Here is an 18709-nt window from a genome sequence, read left to right as displayed (position 1 = left end):
CATCCACTTGCTGCTTATGGCCTTTCAGTCTTCTACCTCAATAAAGTTTTCCTGCATCACATCCTAAGATGAGTCCTTCTTCTTTCTGATCTCAAGACTCTTCCAGTCTCACTCAGCACAAAGCTGGGGTTCCACACTCTACTGGGGTGGGTTAAAAAGTGCTCCAAAATATCTTTTAGGATTTATTTCCCCATTCTACTACCAGCTGGCTCACCTTGCTCTTCCAGTACATCCCACAAATCCTTCAGCTACTGGATCACAGACCTACACTAAGGCAGATCTCTCCCTGCCTCTGGCACAAGCCTCTCTGGCTGGTGTGTTCACTTCTGCTGGGCAGCAGTTGCTTCTGTCCCTCATCATCTCCCGGCCCATCTACAGATCCAAAGAAGCAGGTACCACGTCTTCCTTGTCACTGGGGGCTCAGAGTTCTACACCAAATTCTGGTACAGGAGAAGAGAGGGTAAGATTCCCCCACTCTCTTGTGCTGCCCACACTGTGGGAATGAGCCCAGGATACAGGGAGTTTCTGGTTGGTGAGTGCACATGGCCGGGGAATGTCCAATTCTTCATCCACCAACACCCCAAGTCCTCCTCCTTGGGACTACTCTGAATCCTCTCATCTTCCAATCTGTAATGTGCACGTTTGGGATTGCTCCAATCAAGCAGATTCTGCCCCTCTGCTCCTCTCTTGTGATGCTGGAGAGCTCTGTTAATCTCTGGGTTACTGGCAATAAGGAGAACAAGACTCTGGTTTAGAAGATCCAGAGAACAGCCTTGAGGGTTATCCATGGTTGAAGGTTTGGGGCAGCCATTGCCCATGACATTGGGCATTTTTCAGGTTATCTGCTCGTGCCTGGTACAGCTGGGTGAGCCATGAGGTTAGGACTCTTTTGCTTCCCACAGCTCTGAAATTCCAGGTTCTGCTCTTGCGACCATGTCCATCTGAGCCTGGCGACAGCTTTAGTGGGTTGGAATTGGTTCCAGCATGGGTGGATGAGGGAAGGTGGGACCAATATCCTCTACCTGGAATTGTTCAAAGCTTTTGTTCCTGTGCCAGACAACATCCTTGTCTCTAACCTGGAGAGATGTGGAGTTGATGGTTGGAGCTCTGGCTGGATATTAAATGGACGGGATGGTCTCATTCAAAACTTGTGATCAATGGCTCCATGGCCCTGTGTTGAGAATAGGGATGAGTGGTGACCCACAGAGACTCATACTGGAACCATTATAACTTCCCATCTTTGTCAGGGATATGAGATTGGGCTTGAGTGCCCCCTTGGCAAGACTGGGGATGACACCAAGGTGAGTGGTGTGGTTCATGGTCTGAGGCAAGGGATGGCATCCAGAGGGTTCTGGACAGCCTGGGGAGATGGCCTAGTGTGAAGCTCGTGAAGGTCAACAGAGTCAAGAGGAAGATTCTGCTCCTTGGATCAATCACAGTAATGAATGATGGATGGGCAATGATTTAATTAAGAGCATCCCTGAGGAAAAGGACTTGGGGTGCTGGTGGATGAAGAACTGGACACGTCCTGGCCATGGGAATGAGCTGAGCAATAATCCCCCATGTCTGGAGCTTATCCCCACAGTGTGGGCAGCACATCCTGCCACTCTGCTGCACTCTGATGCGACTGGACTTGGGCCTTCCACTCTGAGGACACAAAAAAGGGGAAGACACGGACCTGCTTGAGTGGATCTGTAAATGACCTTAGGAGATGATGAGGGTCAGGAGGAACTGGTGTCCAGCCAGGGTGAATGCACCACCCAGGAGGACCTTGTGTCAGAGCCACGAATAGACCTAAATTAGTGGATCCAAGCGTGTGTTCAAGCAATTGAAAAGTTGTTGTGATGCACTGGAAGAACAAAGCATACCAATGGGTACTGGAATTGCAGTAATATCTCCTAAAAGAGGTCTTGGAGCACTTTTTCAACAACCCCAATAGGTTCAACAATATTGCCTTAGTCTCAAAGAGTCTAGGGAGAAGAAAGGAGAAGAAGTCTTCTGAGGTTATAATGCAGGAAAACTTTATTGAGGTAGAACAGTGAAAATTCAGGAGCAACCAGTGGAAGGCAGCTGGTCTAAGGTGCAAGTAGGGCAACCATCAGCTGGGGCCCCTTGCTTGCGGATGGTTTGGCCAGACCACCAAGGGTTCCTGCCCCACAGTGGGAGCAGCTTAGCAGAGGTGTCCAAGGGTCCCTTGGTTTGGGAGAAGGGGTTTGCAGCAGAGACAGCTGGACAGAGCTGAAGGGGCCAAGCAGAGCAGGGAGTGGGAGAAGAGCAGGAGGCAGATGGGCCATGTTTCCAGGGCAGCCCAGGTTGGCCCCTTGTCTACTGCCTTGCTTGGTGCCCTGAGAGCAGGAGCTGGAAGTGCTGAGTCCATCTGAGAGCCTTGGACCAGAGAGGCGTCCTCAATGCCTGAGATGTGTTCCAGGGAGCTGGGGGTTGGTGTCAGGGGTGCTGCTGAGGGCCCTTAGCAGATGTAGCCACCCCTTCTGCCATAGCAGCCCAGGCCTCCCAGCCCATAGCCACAGCCCAGCCCGTAGCCAAATCCACGGCCATAGCCAAGGCCATAGCCAAAGCCACCAAATCCACCAGAGATGGGCTGTCCCTGCACACTGAGTTCAGTGCCCACGGCAGCCGAGGAGGTGGATCCGACAGCGGTGTTCTGGGGGAAGGAGGTCATGATGGGTCCTGGCAGGGTGACCAGCACAGGGGAAGGGTTGATGACAACGTGGGAATCCTGGCATTGCAGGGCACAGGGCTCGTTGCAGCTGTTGGCCAGCGGGGTGGGTCCACAGGGACGGCAGGAGTCGTAGCAGGCCATGGGTGTGGTGTGGAGGGTCCCTGGAAGAGAGGGGGTGAGACAGGGCAGGGGTTTGGGGGATGCAAGGGGCAGTGATGAAAAAGCGCGAGGGAGTGGGGCAGGTGTTGCAGGGCTGTGGGGAGGTGTGAGGGCTGCTGAGGCTCAGGTTGAGCACCCTGGAAGAGAGGGTCCAAGAGGGCAGGAAAAGGAGGGTCTGGGGTTTTTAGGCTCACCTTGTTGTCGGAGGAGCAGGAGGAGAAGTGTGTGAGGGAGAGAGGCTCTGGGCTGGCTTTTATGCTGGTCCTGGAGGGGCGGGACAGCCTTGTCCGATGGCCTTGGGGCATTTTTTAGGCAGCAGCTCTTGCCTGGCTCAGCCTGGTGAGTCATAAGGTGCATCTTGTTTTCCTTCCTGATGTTATGTGATTCCATGCCCTCCCCTTGAGGTCATGTCCCTCTGACCTTGGCAGAAGCTTTTAATGGGGAACAATAGCAGCCAATGGATTGCTATTATTTTGTGTCAGGAATGTGGAAGATACATAGAAAGCCCACAAGAATTTGGGTGTTTTCTCCTGTGTTCAATTCACCCCCAGCCATTCCTGCTGTCCACTCATGTTTCTATGTAGCTCAGGGTATGGTTGTTTTCCTGGGCTGAAAATTAATATTGCTGTGTCATGTCTAGATTTTGGTCCATCAGAACCTGCAAATCCTTCTCTGTCAAACTGCTCTCAAGGAGTTCCTCTGCTAAGCTGTGCTCATGTCTGGGATTGCCCCTATGCACATCCAGGACCTTGAACTTGGATTTGTTGAGGCTCATGAGGTTCTTATGTTCTCACCATTCCCAGTGTCCCTCCTGATGGGATCCCTCCATGTTCTTGTGTCAACTGCAACACTCAGCTTCCTGGCACCTGCAAACATGCTGAGGGTGGTCTTGATCTCACTGTTCATGTCCTTGATAAAGGTATTCAAGATCACCAGTCCAAGGCAGGGACCTGAAGGCTTCATCACTGGCCTCCACCTGTACATAGACCAATTGACCAGCACTCTCTGGCTGTTCCTCCTCCATTGATTAGTCCACCCATCAAACCCAAGTGTCTGCAGTTTAGAGACAAGGGTGTCTTGTGGGACTCTGTTAAAGCCTTGATAGAACTCCAGACTCATGACACCAGTTGCCCTTCCCTTGGCAACCTAAGCACTTGAGAAGGGAAGGTCCTTGTAGTCCTGCTGGAACTGAAGCGGATCATGAGGTGGACATGTACCCTCCGGAATAAAAAGCTCCAGGAGTTACCAGGATACGTAATGTAGGAGAACAACTACAAGCAGGTTGGGGGAGTTGACTCTTCTGTCCCGCACCACTATTGGTGCTCCGGAGTGGAACAAGGACATGGACATAGTTGACCAAGAGGAGTGTAGGGAGACTACGACAGTTACAGGACTGGGGTATCCTCAAAATGAGAAGCTGAAAGGGCTTGGATTTCTTGAGAGAGGAGGCAAAAATAGAAATGGGACATGTTGTCAATATTGCATGACCTCACTGATGACATCCCAGTTCTCCTTAGCTTTGGTTGAATCTTCTATGTGTCTGGATAGATGTGATCAAAAAAACTCGCACTGGTCTCTAATTCTTGCAATTATAAGCTGCCACCAATGTCAAAAAGACATGAACAGAAGAGGAAGACACGACACTGCAGAATATCAGGAAGGAAAACACTCCCGACCTCATGACTCACAAAGCTGGGCCAGGCAAGAGCTGCTGCCAGCAAAATGTCCCAAGGCCATGGGACAAGGCTGTCCCACCCCTCCAGGACCAGCATAAAAGCCGGCCCAGAGCCTCTCTCCCTCACACACTTCTCCTGACGCCTTCTCCTCCTGCTCCTGCTGACAACCAGGTGAGTCCCAAATCCCTGACCCTCTTGCTTCTGCACCCCTGGCCTCTCTATTCCAGCACACTCAGCCCCAGCCTCAGCAGCCCTAACACTTCCCCACAACCGCACAACAGCCTCGACACTCCCTTGCCCACTGACAACTTCACCTCTCACACCCCTCAGCCCTACCCTTCCTCATCCCTTTCTCTTCCAGGGACCCTCCACACCACACCCATGGCCTGCTACAACTCCTGCCGTCCCTGTGGACCCACCCCACTGGCCAACAGCTGCAACGAGCCCTGTGCCCTGCAATGCCAGGATTCCCACGTTGTCATCAACCCTTCCCCTGTGCAGGTCACCCTGCCAGGACCCATCATGACCTCCTTCCCCCAGAACACCGCCGTTGGATCCACCTCCTCGGCTGCCGTGGGCACTGAACTCAGTGTGCAGGGACAGCCCATCTCTGGGGGATTTGGTGGCTTTGGCTACGGCCTTGGCTATGGCCGTGGATTTGGCTACGGGCTGGGCTGTGGCTACGGGCTGGGAGGCCTGGGCTGCTATGGCAGAAGGGGTGGCTACATCTGCTAAGGGCCCTCAGCAGCACCCCTGACACCAACCCCCAGCTCCCTGGAACACATCTCAGGCATTGAGGACACCTCTCTGGTCCAAGGCTCTCAGGCTCCTTCCAGCCCTTCTCTCAGGGCACCAAGCAAGGCAGTAGACAAGGGGCCAACCTGGGCTGCCCTGGAAACATGGCCCATCTGCCTCCTGCTCTTCTCCCTGCCCTGCATCATCCCTCTGTCTCCCTCTGCTGCACACCCCTTCTCCCAAACCAGGGACCCCTCCTCCCAAATACTGAACTGCTCCCACTGTGGGGCAGGAACCCTTGGTGGTCTGGCCAAACCATCCGCAAGCAAGGGGCCCCAGCTGATGGTTGCCCTACTTGCACCTCAGACCAGCTGCCTTCCACTGGTTGCTCCTGAATTTTCGCTGTTCTACCTCAATAAAGTTTTCCTGCATTATAACCTCAGAAGACTTCTTCTCCTTTCTTCTCCCTAGACTCTTTGAGACTAAGGCAATATTGTTGAGGCTATTTGGGTTGTTGAAAAAGTGCCCCAAGACCTCATTTAGGAGATATTACTGCAATTCCAGTACCCGTTGGTACGCTTTGTTCTTCCAGTGCATCACGACAACTTTTCAGTTGCTTGAACACATGCTTAGATCCACTAATTTAGGACTATTCGTGGCTCTGACACAAGGTCCTCCTGGGTGGTGCATTCACCCTGGCTGGACACCAGTTCCTCCTGACCCTCATCATCTCCTAAGGTCATTTACAGATCCACTCAAGCAGGTCTGTGTCTTCCCCTTTTTTGTGTCCTCAGAGTGGAAGGCCCAAGTCCAGTCGCATCAGAGTGCAGCAGAGTGGCAGGATGTGCTGCCCACACTGTGGGGATAAGCTCCAGACATGGGGGATTATTGCTCAGCTCATTCCCATGGCCAGGACATGACAATTCTTCATCCACCAGCACCCCAAGTACTTTTCCTCAGGGATGCTCTTAATTAAATCATCGCCCATCCATCATTCATTACTGTGATGGATCCAATGCAGGTGCAGAACCTTCCTCTTGGCCCTCTTGACCTTCACGAGCTTCACACTAGGCCATCTCCCCAGGCTGTCCAGAAACCTCTGGATGCCATCCCTTGCCTCAGACCATGAACCACACCACTCACCTTGGTGTCATCCCCAGTCTTGCCAAGGGGGCACTCAAGCCCAATCTCATATCCCTGACAAAGATGGGAAGTTATAATGGTTCCAGTATGAGTCTCTGTGGGTCACCACTCATCCCTATTCTCAACACAGGGCCATGGAGCCATTGATCACAAGTTTTGAATGAGACCACCCTGTCCATTCCTTATCTAGCCAGAGCTCCAACCATCAACTCCACATCTCTCCAGGTGAGAGACAAGGATGTTGTCTGGCACAGGAACAAAAGCTTTGAACAATTCCAGGTAGAGGATATTGGTCCCACATTCCCTCATCCACCCATGCTGGAACCAATTCCAACCCACTAAAGCTGTCGCCAGGCTCAGATGGACATGGTCGCAAGAGCAGAACCTGGAATTTCAGAGCTGTGGGAAGCAAAAGAGTCCCAACCTCATGACTCACCCCGCTGTACCAGGCAAGAGCAGATAACCTGAAAAATGCCCCAATGTCATGGGCAATGGCAGCCCCAAAGCTTCAACCATGGATAACCCTCAAGGCTGTTCTCTGGATCTTCTAAACCAGAGTCTTCTTCTCCTTATTGCCAGTAACCCAGAGATTAACAGAGCTCTCCAGCATCACAAGAGAGGAGCAGAGGGGCAGAATGTGCTTGATTGGAGCAATCCCAAACATGCACAACACAAGGTGGAAGATGAGAGGATTGAGAGTAGTCCCAAGGAGGAGGACTTGGGGTGTTGGTGGATGAAGAATTGGACATTCCCCGGCCATGTGCACTCACCAACCAGAAACTCCCTGTATCCTGGGCTCATTCCCACAGTGTGGGCAGCACAAGAGAGTGGGGGAATCTCACCCTCTCTTCTCCTGTACCAGAATTTGGTGTAGAACTCTGAGCCCCCAGTGCCAAGGAAGACGTGGTACCTGCTTCTTTGGATCTGTAGATGGGCCGGGAAATGATGAGGGGCAGAAGCAACTGCTGCCCAGCAGAAGTGAACACACCAGCCAGAGAGGCTTGTGCCAGAGGCAGGGAGAGATCTGCCTTAGTGTAGGTCTGTGATCCAGTAGCTGAAGGATTTGTGGGATGTACTGGAAGAGCAAGGTTGGTAGCAGAATGGGGAAATAAATCCTAAAAGAGATCTTGGAGCACTTTTTAACCCACCCCCCCCAGTAGAGTGTGGAAACCCGGCTTTGTGCTGAGTGAGACTGGAAGTGTCTTGGGATCAGAAAGAAGAAGGACTCATCTTAAGATGTGATGCAGGAAAACTTTATTGAGGTAGAAGACTGAAAGGCCATAAGCAGCAAGTGGATGGGAGGCAGGCTGAAGTGCAAGTAGGGTGACCATCAGACGAGTCCTTTGCTTGGAGGAGGTTTTGCCAGATCATCAGTGCCTTTCTGTCCCACAGTGGGAGCATGATTCCAGGAGTGGTGCTGAGGGCCCTTAGCAGATGTAGCCACCCCTTCTGCCATAGCAGCCCAGGCCTCCCAGCCCGTAGCCAAATCCACGGCCGTAGCCAAGGCCATAGCCAAAGCCACCAAATCCACCAGAGATGGGCTGTCCCTGCACACTGAGTTCAGTGCCCACGGCAGCCGAGGAGGTGGATCCAACAGCGGTGTTCTGGGGGAAGGAGGTCATGATGGGTCCTGGCAGGGTGACCAGCACAGGGGAAGGGTTGATGATGACGCTGGAGTTCTGGCATTGCAGGGCACAGGGCTCGTTGCAGCTGTTGGCCAGCGGGGTGGGTCCGCAGGGACGGCAGAGGTTGCTGCAGGCCATGGGTGTGGTGTGGAGGGTCCCTGGAAGAGAGGGGAGCGAGGCACAGCAGGGGTGAGAGATGCATGGGTTGGTGATGCAGGAGGGTGAGGGAGTGTGGAGGCTGTTGTGGGGCTGTGGGGAGGTTTGAGGGCTGCTGAGGCTGAGTTTGCTAGAAGAGAGAGGCCAGGGGTGCAGGAGCAGGAGGGTCAGGGATTTGAGGCTCACCTGGTTGTCAAGGTGTAGGATCAGGAGGCGAAGGTATGAGGAGAAGCGTATGAGGGAGAGAAGCTCTGGGCTGGCTTTTATTCTGGTCCTGGAGGGGTGGGACAGCCTTGTCCGATGGCCTTGGGGCATTTCTTAGGCAGCATCTCTCTGCTGGCCCAAAGCATGACTCTTGATGTGTCATGATGTGGGGAGTGTTTTTCTTCCCACAACTCTGCAATTCCATGTCCAATTCTAGAATCAGCGTCCATATGACTTTGGCTGCAGCTTTCAATCAGGATATTTGGGCTGATGCAATTATTAAATTTTTTTTTAATTATTAAATATTTATAAATATAATATATTCATTATTAAATGTGTAAGTGAGTGCTGAATAAGCAACCCGAGCCTTGGAGAGCTGCAATGTCATCAGTGAGGTCATTTCGTGGCACTCGTGTGCTGTGGTTTGTGGCTGCTCTGTGCAGACTTGGACTCTTTCTGTGCCACTGGAAGCCCATCACTCATTGTGTTGGTCCCAGGAATGCTGAGGGAGCTGCTGATGTCCTGTTGCAGAGGTCACTCTGCAATGGTTTGGAAAGGTCCTTATGTCTGAACGCCCTTCCTGACAGAGGAAAGAGAGCTCCTTCCTTTTGTGTCTTCACTGTTATCAAGAAAGAGGATCTGGAAAATGAGTGGCAGCTCAGGGCTGAAGTTGTTCCAGTGTCATGGTCTACTTGTCTTTTGAAATTTACACAACAATGTACTGTGTCGTTAAAGTGTATTACTTGACCTCATTCAGAAATACAATAAACAACAAGTGGGTCCCTATCCCTTTTTTCCCAGGCTGATCTGTGACTTCAATTCCTTTTTCCCATGTTCAAGCCACAGGTTTTCATAACTTATAATTTGTAAGTCTAAATGTGATGTTCCTATGAGCAAAACCCAATAATTACTAACGGACAGCCAGCAAGCTCCTCTTTCCTTCTCTGTCATGGACCAATTGTTCCTATGTGGAATAGTGCAATTTCATGTTCTGCTCCTGAGGACATCTTACCTTGGTGTTAGGTTTTAGTTACAAGAATTAGAGACCAAGGTGGTGGCATTGATTGTGCGTGTCACGACACGTAGAAGATTCAACCACAGCTTAGGAGATTTGGGGTGTCATCACTGAGGTCATTCCATGACATATTGACATGTCCCATTTATATTCCTGCCTCAAGGAAATTCCAGCTCGCTCAGCTTCTCTTCATCTTAACTAAATCCCACTCCCATCAGTGTCATGGCCTCCCTGCACTGCTCCTGATCAACCATGTTCATGTCCTTGTTCCGTGAAGCTCCAACAGTGGCGTGGAAGAGGAGGGTGAACTCCCTCAACCTGTTCATATTTCCTTCCCTAATCCTGTCTCAGTAACTGCTGGAGCGTTTCACAGCCAAGGGTACATGGCCACCTCACAAGCCATTTATGAAATTTCAGCACGGAACACTGAACATATCCCAGGCTGCAGAGAAGTAGGTCTGGCCAGAAGGAATGTCTGGGGGTTAACTGAAGACATGACACAACACCCAGATTCCTGTAGGCTTTGTTTGCATCTTCTACATTCAAGACGAAACCAGTACCAATCCATTTGCCTCTGTTTCTCCCAATTGAAATCTGTGGCCAAGGTCAAATGGGACTCAAGGGAAAGACACAGAATTGCAGAACATCAGGAAGGAAAACACTCCCCACCTCATGACTCACCAGGCTGGGCCAGCAAAGAGCTGTTGCCTGCAAAATGCCCCAAGGCCAGGGGCCAAGGCTGTTCCGCCCCTACAGGACCAGCATAAAAGCCAGCCCAGAGCCTTTCTCCCTCACACACTCCTCCTCACACCTTCTCCTCCTGCTCCCACCAGGTGAGTCTCAAGCCTCTGACCATCCTGCTCCTGCCACCTGGGCCCCTCTTCCAGCACGCTCAGCCCCAGCCTCAGCAGCCCTCACGCCTCCCCACAGCCCCACAATACCTGCCCCACTCCCTCACCCTCTTTCATCACTGCCCCTTGCACTCCCACACCCCTGCCCTGCCTCACTCCCTTCTCTTCCAGGGACCCTCCACACCACAACCATGGCCTGCTACGACTCCTGCCGTCCCTGTGGACCCACCCCGCTGGCCAACAGCTGCAACGAGCCCTGTGCCCTGCAATGCCAGAACTCCAGCGTCATCATCAACCCTTCCCCTGTGCTGGTCACCCTGCCAGGACCCATCATGACCTCCTTCCCCCAGAACACCGCTGTGGGATCCACCTCCTCAGCTGCTGTTGGCAGTGAACTCAATGCCCAGGGACAGCCCATCTCTGGGGGCTTTGGTGGCTTTGGCTACGGCCTTGGCTATGGCCGTGGATTTGGCTATGGGCTGGGAGGCCTGGGCTGCTATGGCAGAAGGGGTGGCTACATCTGCTGAGGACTCTCAGCCACCAGCTTTGGACTCGTGTATCTCTGTCATGACCAGTTCAGGACTCAAACAACTGCAAGCCAATCTCCTCAGCTGATGGTCACTGTACTTGCACCTTACGCTGGATTCCTTCCACTTTTTTCTCCTGTCTTTTCATTCTTGTGATTCAATAAAGTTTTCCTGCATCAAAGCCTGAGACACCTCCCGTTCTTTTTTTAATTCCAATGGTCTCACATCCTCACCAAGTACATTCCACAGCTCAACAGAACATTGGGGTACATGGAATGCACCAAAAACACCTTCCCTCACAAATATGTCAAAACAACTGAGTCTGGCATGGGAAGTAGAGGAGGGAACATCTTCCAAAATCTGTCACCAAAGCCTCGGACACATTAATTGTCTCCTGGGTAGAGGTCTGGTAAAGTCTTTCCATACCAGTGCACACCTGCAAACTCCCTTAGCAGCAGGTCTCTTGAACCTTTCCACAAACTGAGGAACTACATCAACCACTCTGGCAGGAAATCTGGAGCGCAAGTCCTTCAACTCCCTTGCTTAGCATCATCAGGAGCAGGATTTGCAGAACCATGGACAGTTCACTGTCCGATCTCTCAGGACAGACACTCCAACACCTCTTCCACTCTGTGGCCACCCTCACAATGAAAGATTCTTGTATTCTTTGCTCAGGGAATTCCATTTGTTTTCACTTGTGTCCTTGCTCTCTTGCCCTGCATGTGAACACTGCTGTGAATAGCTGGGGTCCTTCACATCATTCCCTGCCATCAGGGATTTGCACACACTGATGGCACCCCCTCCATCCTTGTCCACTGCAAGTCCCAGCTGTCTCAGCCTATCCTCTAGAAATGATTCTCCAACCCCTTTGGACTTTTGTTGTCCTGAACTGGTCTGGATTCACTAAATTGACTTCATTTTCACACTGGGGAGCCCAGAACTGCCCACAGTACCACATGTGGGACCTCATCAGTGATAAGCAGACAGCTCACATCTCCCTGCTTGGTCATACACTTTTTCCAATCCTCACCTGGTTACTTGGGGTCCCTTTTACCACACAGGGACATCTCCTGCTTCATTTCGCCTCAACCACAACCACAAAACAAAAGCTTTTTCAGAGAAGAAAACAATTGTTCCAACTGATACCCAGGCATTCCTTCTTACCTGGGACGACTCCTTCCAACAAACAGTCCTTGGCAGAACCCCATTCTGCCCTCACAGAACCCCATTAGATGTCCAGCACCTGCCAAGTTTTCTGTGTTGGCCCAATGGATCCAAGTCCTGGGCTACAGCACTGGGGACTTGCTGCCATCTGGACTTTGGGACACTGACCACAAGCCCCTGGGTCCAGTCCTTCAGATCCTTCTCAGGCATCCATGCTGGGCACTGACACAACCCAGACTTGCCTGGGTTGTTTCTGAGGATCATGCAATGCTCACCTCCAACAATCCTGGGCGACCTCCAAATCCTCATTCTGACAATCGCAAGTGGCCTCACCCCTTTGCACTCAGCCCATGTAAAAATCCAAAACGCCCCAGATATCAAAACCTTAAAAGTGAGAGGAGCACCAAGACACCCACAGAGCACAGCCAGCATGAAAGATCAGGTCTAGTGTGAAGCTTGGGCAGGTGGGATCAGTGTGGGAAGGGATGAAATGTGAGGGAAGGAGCAACACCTCCAGCACAGCTGGAAATCCCAGAGCAGCCTGACAGGGCTGGGAGAGAATAGGGCTCCTCTTCAAAACACATCCATAAGCACATGAATGTCACACAGTGACCACACTGATGACACCCCAATGCTTTGGTTGTTTGATTTCCTTGACATGAATCTTCCATGTAAATCCTCCCAAATACGCACTCACATTTAAAAGCAGCTACCAAGCTGAGAAGGAGAAGGAGTCAAGAGCAGGATATGGAATCATAGAATTCCAAAAAGAAATATCTACATCATGACAGAAAAGGAAAAAGGAGCTTGCTGAGCATCAGTTAGTAATTACTGGTTTTTGCTTTCTGGAATAAAATATAAAGACAAGTTATACGTCGTGCCTTGAATGTGGAATAAGTGAAGTCATGTCACAGAACAACCTGGGGAAAAATGCGATCAGGCCAGGTGTATTGTTTGTTTTCTTTATTTCTGAATGAGGTCAAGAAAAACACTTATTTGGCTGAGCATGTTTTCATATAAAGTTGAGAACTCCAAATGGACCATAAAAATGGAACAGGTTCAGCCTGAACAGCTTCACGTTATCCAGATGGTGTCACCTCATCCCATTGAAGAAAAAAGGGGATGAGGTCCTTTCATCCAGCAAAAATTCGTCCTAGGCAATAGGACCTTTCCAAGCTCTTGCAGAGTGACCTCTCCAGGACATCAGCAGCTCCCTCAGCATTCCTGGGTGCAACATAATGACTGATGGACATCCAGTAGTGCAGAATAGGAGCCCAGTCATCAGAAGGCACCCACAAACCACAGCACATGAGTGCCACAAAATGACTGTACTAATGACATTGCAGTTCTCCAAGGCTCTGGTTGTTTATTCAGTCCTCCCTGGCTGAACAATCAAATCCTCCCAAATACCAACTCTCCCTTTAAAAGCTGCGGCCAAGGTCAGATGGACACTGCCGCAAGGGAAGGACACAGAACTGCAGAATTGCATAAAGGAAAACACTCCCCACATTGTGACTCACCAGCCAAGAGCTGCAGTCGGCAAAATGCACCAGGGCCATGGGGCAAGGCTGTCCTGCCCCTCCAGGACCAGAATAAAAGCCAGCCCAGAGCCTCTCTCCCTCACACACTTCTCCTCACGCCTTCTCCTCCAGTGCCGACAACCAGGTGAGCCTCAAATCCCTGAGCCTCCTCCTCCTGCCCTTTTTACTCCACTTCCTGTATGCTTGGCCCCCAGCCTCAGCAGCCCTCACACCTCCCCACAGCCCCACAACAGCCTCCACACTCCCTCACCCCTCAAGTCCCACACCCCGGCCCTGCCTCACTCCCCTCTCTTCCAGGACCCTCCACACCACACCCATGGCCTGCAACAACATCTGCCGTCCCTGTGGACCCACCCCGCTGGCCAACAGCTGCAACGAGCCCTGTGCCCTGCAATGCCAGAACTCCAGCGTCATCATCAACCCTTCCCCTGTGCTGGTCACCCTGCCAGGACCCATCATGACCTCCTTCCCCCAGAACACCGCTGTTGGATCCACCTCCTCGGCTGCCGTGGGCAGTGAACTCAATGCCCAGGGACAGCCCATCTCTGGTGGCTTTGGCTTCGGCCTTGGCTACGGGCTGGGAGGCCTGGGCTGCTATGGCAGAAGGGGTGGCTACATCTGCTAAGGACCATTAGGGCAATAATTTGGGGTTCCGGCAGCAGCTTCTGCAATCAAAGCACCTCAGCTGATGGTTGCCCTACTTGCAACTCGAACCAGATCCCTGCCAGCTTTTTCTCCTGTCTCTTCAGTCTCTTCCCTCAATAAAGGTTTCCTGCATCAAAGCCTCACATGTCTCCTCTTCTTTTTGATTTCAAATTGTCTCCCACCCTCACCCAGCACATTGTGAGGCCTTAACAGGCTGTTGGTATAGGGGGAAAAGGGCTGGAACATCTTTCTTAGGACATATATCCCCACCAGGAATCACAAGAATTGCACAGGAAGCAGGGCTGAAGTGTGACCTTCCAGAACGTTTCACAAGCCCCATCACCTGCTACACCCAAGGCTTTGACACACCAATGTTCTCCTGCTCATGGCTCTGAAAAAGCCACTATGTGCCAGTAGACACTGGACAAACTCTCTTCCCCATCTGATTCCCAAACGCTCCCAGAAAAATGTCACAAATTCATACATTTTGGGAGGAACTGTGGAGAGCAAGAGCTTCATTCCCTTCTGCTCAAGTGAGACCAACAAGAGCAGGAATTCCAGCACCACGGGCAGTTCAGATTTTGCATCTCCCAGGACAGAGACTCCACCACCTCTTCCATTCTGGGACCACCCTCACACTGAAAAATGCTTCTAGTCCTTGACAAGGAAATAAAATCTGTTTTCTCTTGTGCCCTTGCGCTATTATCCTTCACATGTGCACGGCTGAGGGTGACTGTGACTGCTCACCTTCATTCCCTGCCCTCAGGGATTTCCATACACTGATGATGTGCCCCTCTCCATCCTTGTCTCCTGGGATTCACAGCTCTCTCAGTCTCTCATCAGTGAAAGATCTCCCTGTTGCTTTAGAGTCTTGTTGGCCATGAACTGGTTTTGTTTCACTGAGTCCATGGGCATCTTCCTCTGGGCAGCCCAGATCGGCCTAAACCACACTGCACCGGAACCCGTTAGTGCTCTAAAGAGAGGATGGCCCACCTCTCCCAGCTTCGGGACAAGAATTTCCTGAAATCTATCTTGGACGTTGATGATGTTTTTTCAATTAAAGCTGCATTGCGGTCTTGTGGTCCCTTTGTTCTCCACCAGCACCGCCGGGTCATGCTCTGCAAAGCTGCTTTTCTGACTCTCAGCCCCCAGCATGACCTGGGGCCAGGTGCTGTTCCTGTCCAGATGCAGAACATCTCATTTCTCACTATTGAAATGCAGGAGATTCCATTAACCCTCAGTCTCCAGGTCTCTCTGACGGGTGGCACAACCAAGTGGTGCCTCAGCCACTCCATCATCTGCCAGCTTGCTGAGGAGGCAACTCTCCCACTGCCCACATGGAATGGAAGAGTCCAGGTGCTCACACCTGGCACAGATGCAAAGCCCAGACCAGCCCAACAGACGTGGGATAGTTTGAGGCCCCTCTTCACAACACACGCACAAACATAAAAACATGAGTTCCCTCCTCACTGATGATATCCCAGCTCTCCAAATATTGGTCATATCTTCAGTCCCCTTTGACACTCACCATCAACACCAGAATTTGCTCTCAAACACTCAGACTTTAAAGGAAGAATGACCGCAATGGAAGGGGCAGCTCCTCATTCATGGCACAGTTTGAAAGCCCAGACCAGCCTGACATGGCTCTGATGGAATGGGGCCCCTCTTCACAACACACCCACAAACTAAACCACACAACTGCCACAAAATGACCACACTGATGACATCCTTACTTTTCCTCAGCTTTTGTTGTCTATTCTGGTTTTCTCTGACACACATCTTCAATGCCAATTGATCCCAAGCACCAAGTCTCACTTTAAAGATGCTGCCAAAGTCAGACAGACCTGGTCTCCGTAGAGCAAAACATGACATGGCAGAGTTGTGGCAAAGCCACATCATGACTCACCAGGATGGGAACTCTGGAGAGCAAGAGCTTCATTCCCTTCTGCTGAAGTAAGACCAACAAGAGCAGGAATTCCAGCACCACGGGCAGTTCAGGTTTTGCATCACCCACGACAGAGACTCCACCACCTCTTCCATTCTGGGACCACCCTCACACTGAAAACTGCTTCTAGTCCTTGACAAGGAAATAAAATCTGTTTTCTCTTGTGCCCTTGCGCTATTATCCTTCACATGTGCACTGCTGAGGATGCCTGTGATCGCTCACCTTCATTCCCTGCCCTCAGGGATTTCCATATACTGATGATGTGCCCCTCTCCATCCTTGTCTCCTGGGATTCACAGCTCTCTCAGTCTCTCATCAGTGAAAGATCTCCCAGCTGCTTTAGAGCCTGAACTGGTTTTGTTTCACTGAGTCCATGGGCATCTTCCTCTGGGCAGCCCAGATCTGCCCAAACCGCACTGCACCAGAACCCGTTAGTGCTCTAAAGAGAGGATGGCCCACCTCTCCCAGCTTCGGGGAAAGAATTTCCTGAAATCTATCTTGGACGCTGATGATGTTTTTTCAATTAAAGCTGCATTGCGGTCTTGTGGTCCCTTTGTTCTCCACCTGCACCACCGGGTGATGCTCTGCAAAGCTGCTTTTCTGACTCTCAGCCCCCAGCATGACCTGGGGCCAGGTGCTGTTCCTGTCCAGATGCAGAACATCTCATTTCTCACTCTTGAAATGCAGGAGATTCCATTAACCCTCAGTCTCCAGGTCTCTCTGACTGGGGGCACAACCAAGTGGTGCCTCAGCCACTCCATCATCTACCAGCTTGCTGAGGAGGCAACTCTCCCACTGCCCACATGGAATGGAAGAGTCCAGGTGCTCACACCTGGCACAGATGCAAAGCCCAGACCAGACCAACAGACCTGGGATAGTTTGAGGCCCCTCTTCACAACACACCCACAAACAGAAAAAAAAGAGTTCCCTCCTCACTGATGATATCCCAGCTCTCTGAATATTGGTCACATCATCAGTCCCCTTTGACACTCCCCATCAACACCAGACTTTGCTCTCAAACACTCACACTTTTAAGGAAGAATGACTGTGATGGAAGGGGCAGCTCCTCATGCATGGCACAGGTGCAAAGCCCAGAGCAGCCTGACATGGCTGTGATGGAATGGGGCCCCTCTTCACAACACACCCACAAACTAAACCACACTACTGCCACAAAATGACCTCACTGATGACACCCTTACATTTCCTCGGCTTTTGTTGTCTATTCCGGTTTTCTCTGACACACATCTTCAATGCCAATTGATCCCAAGCACCAAGTCTCACTTTAAAGATGCTGCCAAGGCCAGATAGACCTGGACTCCTTAGAGCAAAACATGACATGGCAGAGTTGTGGCAAAGCCACATCATGACTCACCAGGATGGGTCGGGCAAGAGCTGCTGCCTGCAAAATGCCCCAAGGCCATGGGTCAAGGCTGTCACGCCCCTCCAGAACCAGCATAAAAGCCGACCCAGAGCCTCTCTCCCTCACACACTTCTCCTCACACCTTCTCCGCCAGTGCTGACAACCAGGTGAGCCTCAAACCCCTGAGCCTCCTCCTCCTGCCCCTTTGGCCCCTCTATTCCTGTATGCTTGGCCCCCAGCCTCAGCAGCCCTCACACCTCCCCACAGCCCCACAACAGCCTCCACACTCCCTCACCCCTCAAGCCCCCACACCCCTGCTCGGCCTAATCCCCTCTCTCTTCCAGGACCCTCCACACCACACCCATGGCCTGCAACAACATCTGCCGTCCCTGTGGACCCACCCCGCTGGCCAACAGCTGCAACGAGCCCTGTGCCCTGCAATGCCAGGATTCCCGTGTCATCATCGACCCTGCCCCTGTGCTGGTCACCATGCCAGGACCCATCATGACCTCCTTCCCCCAGAACACCGTCGTCGGATCCACCTCCTCGGCTGCCGTTGGCAGTGAACTCAATGCCCAGGGACAGCCCATCTCTGGTGGCTTTGGCTTTGGCCTTGGCTACGGGCTGGGAGGCCTGGGCTGCTATGGCAGAAGGGGCGGCTACATCTGTTAAGGACCATTGGTGCAGTAATTTGGGCTTCTGGCAACAGCTTCTGCAATCAAAGCACCTCAGCTGATGGTTGCCCTACTTGCAACTCGAACCAGATCCCTGCCAGCTTTTTTTCTTGTCTCTTCAGTCTTTTCCCTCAATAAAGTTTTCCTGCATCAACACCTGAGATGTCTCCTCTTCTATTTGATTTCAAATCGTCTCACACCCTCACCCAGCACATTGTGAGGCCTTAACAGGCTGTTGGTATAGGGGGAAAAGGGCTGGAACATCTTTCTTAGGACATATATCCCCACCAGGAATCACAAGAATTGCACAGGAAGCAGGGCTGAAGTGTGACCTTCCAGAACGTTTCACAAGCCCCATCACCTGCTACACCCAAGGCTTTGACACACCAATGTTCTCCTGCTCATGGCTCTGAAAAAGCCACTATGTGCCAGTAGACACTGGACAAACTCTCTTCCCCATCTGATTCCCAAACACTCCCAGAATAATGTCACAAATTCATACATTTTGGCAGGAACTCTGGAGAGCAAGAGCTTCATTCCCGTCTGCTCAAGTAAAACAAAGAAGAGCAGGAATTCCAGCACCCGGGGCAGTTCAGGTTTTGCATCTCCC

At 51.7% G+C, this 18709-nt stretch overlaps 6 protein-coding genes across 6 annotated transcripts; 4 read left to right on the top strand and 2 right to left on the bottom strand.

The window, feature by feature from the left end:
• Positions 1–2198: 2198 nt before the first annotated feature.
• On the bottom strand, positions 2199–3197 carry LOC131575111 (feather keratin B-4-like). Its single transcript, XM_058830154.1, has 2 exons — positions 3034–3197; positions 2199–2841 (listed from the first exon to the last, which is right to left on the bottom strand). Exons 1-2 carry the CDS (start codon positions 3194–3196, stop codon positions 2468–2470), a joined length of 537 nt encoding a protein of 178 aa, XP_058686137.1. The 5' UTR covers position 3197; the 3' UTR covers positions 2199–2467.
• A 1699-nt stretch (positions 3198–4896) lies between these two features.
• LOC131575129 (feather keratin B-4-like) lies at positions 4897–5256 on the top strand. Its single transcript, XM_058830178.1, has one exon. It carries the CDS (start codon positions 4897–4899, stop codon positions 5248–5250), a length of 354 nt encoding a protein of 117 aa, XP_058686161.1. The 3' UTR covers positions 5251–5256.
• A 2564-nt stretch (positions 5257–7820) lies between these two features.
• LOC131575136 (feather beta keratin-like) lies at positions 7821–8156 on the bottom strand. The gene has a single exon (XM_058830185.1). It carries the CDS (start codon positions 8154–8156, stop codon positions 7821–7823), a length of 336 nt encoding a protein of 111 aa, XP_058686168.1.
• Positions 8157–10435: 2279 nt separating this feature from the next.
• On the top strand, positions 10436–10771 carry LOC131575137 (feather beta keratin-like). The gene has a single exon (XM_058830186.1). It carries the CDS (start codon positions 10436–10438, stop codon positions 10769–10771), a length of 336 nt encoding a protein of 111 aa, XP_058686169.1.
• A 3021-nt stretch (positions 10772–13792) lies between these two features.
• LOC131575139 (feather beta keratin-like) lies at positions 13793–14101 on the top strand. The gene has a single exon (XM_058830188.1). The coding sequence runs from the start codon at positions 13793–13795 to the stop codon at positions 14099–14101; it is 309 nt and encodes a 102-aa protein (XP_058686171.1).
• A 3680-nt stretch (positions 14102–17781) lies between these two features.
• On the top strand, positions 17782–18097 carry LOC131575144 (feather beta keratin-like). Its single transcript, XM_058830192.1, has one exon. The coding sequence runs from the start codon at positions 17789–17791 to the stop codon at positions 18095–18097; it is 309 nt and encodes a 102-aa protein (XP_058686175.1). The 5' UTR covers positions 17782–17788.
• Positions 18098–18709: the final 612 nt, after the last annotated feature.

The sequence above is a fragment of the Poecile atricapillus genome, chromosome 2, assembly GCF_030490865.1.
Source record: "Poecile atricapillus isolate bPoeAtr1 chromosome 2, bPoeAtr1.hap1, whole genome shotgun sequence".
Taxonomy (NCBI): Eukaryota; Metazoa; Chordata; class Aves; order Passeriformes; family Paridae; genus Poecile; species Poecile atricapillus.
The sequence above is the reverse complement of the archived record's forward strand: the minus strand, read 5'-3'. Positions and strand labels throughout refer to the sequence as shown.